This window comes from Zootoca vivipara, chromosome 7, assembly GCF_963506605.1.
Source record: "Zootoca vivipara chromosome 7, rZooViv1.1, whole genome shotgun sequence".
NCBI lineage: Eukaryota > Metazoa > Chordata > Lepidosauria > Squamata > Lacertidae > Zootoca > Zootoca vivipara.
This window is the reverse complement of record NC_083282.1, coordinates 48,961,374-48,967,472: the sequence shown is the minus strand read 5'-3', so window position 1 is coordinate 48,967,472 and position 6,099 is coordinate 48,961,374. Positions and strand designations below refer to the sequence as shown.

The 6,099-nt window shown below is 55.0% G+C and overlaps 1 protein-coding gene across 2 annotated transcripts in view; it reads left to right on the top strand.

Moving 5' to 3' along the window:
• The first annotated feature begins 1,924 nt into the window (after window positions 1-1,924).
• The window catches only part of CELSR2 (cadherin EGF LAG seven-pass G-type receptor 2), a 125,136-nt gene continuing 120,961 nt past the window's right edge, over window positions 1,925-6,099 (top strand). For both annotated transcript variants that reach the window (XM_060276996.1, XM_060276995.1), the window contains exon 1: window positions 1,925-5,611. In XM_060276996.1, coding sequence (XP_060132979.1) covers window positions 2,119-5,611 — 3,493 coding nt within the window. In that variant the 5' untranslated portion in view covers window positions 1,925-2,118. The remainder of the gene's footprint in view (window positions 5,612-6,099) is intronic.

The following is a 6,099-nucleotide window of genomic DNA, read 5'->3' as shown; positions in this document are numbered from 1 at the left end:
GATTTCCAGCAACCGGTATTCAGAAACATACTCTCTGTCTGACCATAGCCATCATTGCTAGTAGACCCTGCTTGCCTTATCCTCCACTAATGCATTTAATCCTTTTTTAAAAGCCATCCAAATTGGTGGCCACCACTGCCTCTTGTGGCAGTGAGTTCCACAGTCAAGGACAGGTGAGAAATCTAATAAATAGATAGATTAAATACGCCTGCCTGAAACCTTGCCAATCATTGCTGACAGCAGTGAGCTAGATGGACTAACGGTCTGACCCGGTACGAGGCAGCCTCTTAATCAATTCCTGCCCACAATTGTTATTGAAATTCAACAGAGTTTGGCTGCTTAATTCCCACTTTGAGTGGGAGTTGAACTGCTTCTGTGCAGAAATCCATCCAGAATGTTTGCCTACACAGTCGGTGTTTTTGTGCATGTTTATACAAGGACAGCATACAAAGAGTATTTCTGTGGTGTCACTTTCTCAATAGACTCTGTAACAGCAAAATGAAAATTACTGGCATTTGAACAGCTGCTGAGAATGAATAGCATGCCATGGCAAAAAAACAGAAACACCCTTCTTTCAGCTCCCAAAACCTTGGTACTAGCCATTATAGCCACATCAAATTTGTGGTCTTTTTTTAAAAAAATGCAGAATGGGTATACGCATCCAAATGCACCAGGCACAGAAGTTCCATTGTGTGTATTTACAATACATTATAAATTGGCTTTTTAAAATGATTTAACTGTTGGGGTTTTCCCAAATGGAATTTTGCATGTTGCGAGAGAGCCCCAGTGTTCAGAACACCAGGAGCCGTTCCTCCAATCCCAGATACAGTATATGGAAGCTGGCTGCAGTTCCCCAAGGGAGGCATAGCCAGTGTGTGTGTGTTTTTGGTGTTGTTATATTGCAACTCCCATCGATGCTTGCCAACATGGCCAAGGGTGGGATGATGAGAGTTGTAGTCCAGCAACATTTGAAGGGCACTATGTGGGCAACTTCTGCTCTAAAATGTGAAAAAAAGGAACTCTATGCATGCTCATTACTGGTTCATTTCTTTCAGGGCTAAGCTTTGGCACTGAACATTAAACCCCAGAGACCCATGGTCACATGTTTACAAATTCTCTGGAAGGGTTGCAATAGTAATACAACTTGGACCTGGGAGACCAGGATATGAATCCCTACTCAGCCAGGAAGCTCACTGGGTGACCTTGGGCCAGTCACCTTCTCTTAGTACCTACATCACAAGCTTGTTGCAGTGGTGAAATGGGGGGTGGGCAGGAGAGCCGTAGTCAGTAAACTCTTCGTCTCAGGGTCATGGGTTTGAGCCCCACATTGGGCAAACGATTTCCGCACTTCTGGTGGATCATGAAATCATAGAGTTGTAGAGTTGGAAGGGTCCCCAAGGGTCATCTAGTCCAACCCCCTGCAATGCAGGAATTTCCGCTAAAGCACCCACGGCCATTCCAGTTCTATGCTTCATGTACACCCCCTGAAGAAAAGACTGTATATAAACGTCAGAAATAAATAAATAAAAGCCAGTCCAGATGGGCAGAGGCTGCCTGCGGACATGAGCAAGCCGAGGCCCTGCTGCACTCTGTACACGCTCAATGCCACCACCCGTCATAGCTGCCAAGTTATCCCTTATGCTGAATAGGCTTCCTCGCGAGAAAAGGGAAAACTTGGCAGCTATGCCACCCGTTATTCCCGGCTTGCTCCTAAGGCCCGGCCATCGGCCAACAGGAGCCCGGCAGAAACTCTCCAGCAGTCCTGCCGCCGCCGCTGGGGGAGAAAGTGGCGTTATAACGACGGGGCGGGCCCCACCGCGCGGCTAACTCTCCTCTCCAGCAGCCGGGGCTGCCGCGGCTCCTTTAAGAGCCGCAGGTCTATGGAAATGAGCGTCGGCGAGCTGCTGCCGCAGCGGAGCCTTGCCGGGCTGGTTGGCAGGCGGCGAGACCTTCGCGGGCTGCGAGCAAGAGCGCACGCGGCAGCGGACCTGCTCGGGCTGATCGGCGGAGCCGGCGGGCGCCTCGGCCCGGATCCTCCGCTGGGCATGAAGCGCAGCTGCTGAGCGACGCACGGACGGACGGAGCGAGAGGAAGCCGGACTGCGGGCGGCGGCGGGAGATGGGCGGCGGCTGCGGCTGCTGCGCCCCCGGCCGGGCTGTGCTGCTGCTGCTGCTGGCGGCGCTGGGGATCCCCCGCTCGGCCGCAGCCCGGAGCCCCCCGGGGCCGCCCTGCGCCCCCTTCAGCGGACCGGGGTGGCCGCCGCCGCCGCCGGAGCCGGAGCTGCTCCCCGCTTGCGCCGCGCCGCCGCTCTCGTGGCGCTGCCCGGCCGCGCGTCCTGCCCGCGGCCTCTGGGCGCACCTGCTCGGGCCGCGCTGCGGCGGCGGCGGCGGCGCGGCAGCGGCAGCAGCGGCGGCTGAAGACGGCGACTTGGTGTTGCTCAGCCGGCTCCTGCTGGCCCCGGAGCCGGGCCCGCGGTTCCGCAGGGGGCGCAGGCGGGCGCTGTGCATGGAGCCGGGCGCGCGCGTCCCCCTGCCGCCGGCCAGCTCGCGGGGAGGCTGCCGGCTGCGCTGCCGGTTGCGAGGCGACAGCGAGCCGTCGGACCACCTCCAGGAGGACTTGCTCCTGCCCCCTCGGGCCAGGTGCCTCCGCTCCGGGCACCCGCTGCGCCTGGAGCTCCTGTGCAGCCTCTGTGAGGAGGAGGAGGAGGAGGGAGAGACCTTTGTCCTGTGGAGCCTCGGCCTGGGCTCTTCGCACCAGCAGATGGAGAAGCTGTGGCAATCCGACGGGGCCCCCCGAGGTGGCGCGGGGAGCAGCCGGGCCAAGAGGAACGTCAACGCCAGCCCTCAGTTCCAAATGCCCGCCTACCAGGCTTCAGTGCCGGAGAACAGGCCGGCGGGCACCCCTGTGATCATGCTGCGGGCCCTGGACCCCGATGAGGGCGAATGGGGCCGCTTGGACTATTCCATGGATGCCCTCTATGACAGCCGCTCCAACAGCTTCTTTGCCATCGATGCCGAGACGGGGGCCGTGACGACGGCTGAGGAGCTGGACCGGGAGACCAAGAGCACCCATGTGTTCCGGGTGACAGCCACGGACCACGGTGTGCCACGCCGCACCGCCCTGGCCACCCTCATGATCACGGTGAGCGACACCAACGACCACGACCCGGTCTTTGAGCAGCAGGAGTACAAGGAGAGCATGCGGGAGAACCTGGAGGTGGGCTACGAGGTGCTGACGGTGAGGGCCACGGATGGGGATGCCAGCCCCAACGCCAACATCCTCTACCGCATCCTGAACGGGAACGGCTCCAACCGGATCTTTGAGATTGACCCCAAGTCCGGCGTCATTCGCACCAACGGCCTGGTGGACCGGGAAGTGGTTGAGGCCTACCAGCTGATGGTGGAGGCCAACGACCAAGGCAAAGACCCAGGGCCACGCAGCACCACGGCCACGATCCACATCACGGTGGAGGATGATAACGACAACTCGCCGCAGTTCAGCGAGAAACGCTACGTGGTGCAGGTGCCTGAGAACGTGGCCTCCAACACTCACATCCTGCGGGTCAATGCGACCGACCGGGACAAAGGCAGCAATGCTCTGGTGCATTACAGCATCATGAGTGGCAACACCCGTGGCCAATTCTACATCGATGCCCAGTCAGGTAACATTGATGTCGTCAGCCAGCTTGACTATGAGATGAACAAGGAATACACCCTCCGCATCAGGGCTCAGGATGGAGGAAGGCCCCCTCTTTCCAACATCAGTGGGCTGGTGACCATCCAGGTGTTAGATGTCAATGACAATGCCCCCATATTTGTCAGCACCCCTTTTCAGTCCACGGTGCTGGAGAATGTCCCTGTGGGCTACTCTGTCATCCACATCCAAGCCATTGATGCGGATTCTGGGGAGAACGCTCGGCTCGAGTATGCTTTAGTTGACACTAGCTCTGATTTCCCCTTCACCATCAATAACAACACAGGCTGGATTGTGGTGGCCTCTGAATTGGACCGTGAAGCTGTGGACTTCTACAACTTTGGTGTTGAGGCCCGAGATCACGGTAGCCCCCCCATGACCTCCTCGGCCAGTGTCAGCATCACCGTCCTGGACGTCAATGATAACAATCCTGAGTTTACTCAAAAGGAATATACCATGAGGCTCAATGAAGACGCTGCTGTGGGCACCAGTGTCCTTACGGTCTCTGCCATTGACCGGGATGTCAACAGCGTCATCACCTACCAGATCACCAATGGGAATACCCGCAATCGCTTCTCTATAACCAGCCAGAGTGGTGGGGGTCTCATCACCCTGGCCCTACCCTTGGATTACAAATTAGAGCGTCAGTACCTGCTTACCATTACTGCTTCCGATGGCACAAGACTCGACACGGCCCAGGTTTTTGTGAATGTGACGGATGCCAACACACACCGGCCAGTCTTCCAAAGCTCTCACTACACCGTTAACATCAATGAGGACAGGCCAGTGGGTACCACTGTAGTTATCATTAGTGCTACGGATGAGGACACGGGAGAGAATGCCCGCATTACTTACTTCATGGAAGACAGTATCCCTCAGTTCAAGATAGATATGGATACTGGTGCTGTCACCACTCAGATGGAGCTGGACTATGAGGATCAGGTGTCCTACACATTGGCAATTACAGCCCGGGACAATGGCATCCCCCAGAAATCAGATACTACCTACCTGGAGATCCTAGTCAACGATGTAAATGACAACGCACCTCAGTTCTTAAGGGATAACTACCAAGGTTCTGTATATGAGGATGTACCAGCTTTCACAAGTGTCCTGCAGGTTTCTGCCACCGACAGAGACTCTGGGCTTAATGGGAGGGTGTTCTATACTTTCCAGGGTGGGGACGATGGGGATGGAGACTTCATAATTGAATCCACATCGGGCATTGTTAGGACACTGCGCAGGCTGGACAGGGAGAATGTCCCATTGTATGAGCTTAGGGCATATGCCGTCGATAAGGGCATGCCAGCCATGAGGACCCCTATTGATGTCTACATCACTGTTCTTGACGTCAACGACAACCCCCCTGTCTTTGAACAGGATGAGTTTGACATTTTTGTTGAGGAGAACAGCCCCATTGGTTTAGTGGTGGCCCGGATCACTGCCAGCGACCCAGATGAGGGCACCAATGCCCAGATCATGTATCAGATAGTGGAAGGCAACATCCCCGAGGTCTTTCAACTTGACATCTTCTCCGGAGAGTTGACGGCACTGATGGATTTGGATTATGAGGCCAAGTCGGAGTATGTCATTGTGGTCCAGGCTACTTCAGCACCACTCGTCAGCCGGGCCACTGTGCACGTCCGTCTGCTGGATAAGAACGACAACATCCCTGTCTTGAAGAATTTTGAGATCCTCTTCAATAACTATATCACCAACAAGTCCAGCAGTTTCCCCACGGGTGTGATTGGCAGAATCCCAGCCTATGACCCAGATGTCTCCGATATGCTTACCTACAGCTTTGAGCAAGGCAATGAACTGAGGCTGGTGCTCCTGAACCACAGCACTGGAGAGCTACGTCTGAGCAGGGCCTTGGATAACAACAGGCCTTTGGAAGCGATCATGAGGGTATCTGTGTCAGGTAAGGTGGCAAATGTATTGCTGTGCATGTGGGTTTGGATCTTAAGTTTTGGGGGAAGAGAAGCTTTTGGAGCAATCTAGTTCAACTCTGATGCCTACCTCATGCTCGCCTAACTTTGTGGCTAATCTCAAATGGCATCATAGAATCTTAGAGTTGGAAGGGACCCAAGGGTCATCTAGTCCAACCCCCTGCAATGCAGGAATCTCAGCTAAAGCATCCATGACAGATGGCCATCCAACCTCTGCTTAAAAACTTAAAAACCAAGGAAACTTTTAAAGAAAGGGAGTCTGATCACACCCAGAAAAGTATTGCTAAATAACCATTCTGAATATGTGGTATATGGCCATACTGCCTTCCCCAGCCTGGTGCCCTGGACTACAGCTCCCACCATCCCTGAATTTTGGCCATGCTGGCTTGGGCTTCTGGGAATTGTAGTCCAAAACATCTTTGCACTCGCTTTTGACACTTGAGATGCACGTTTTTTAGGA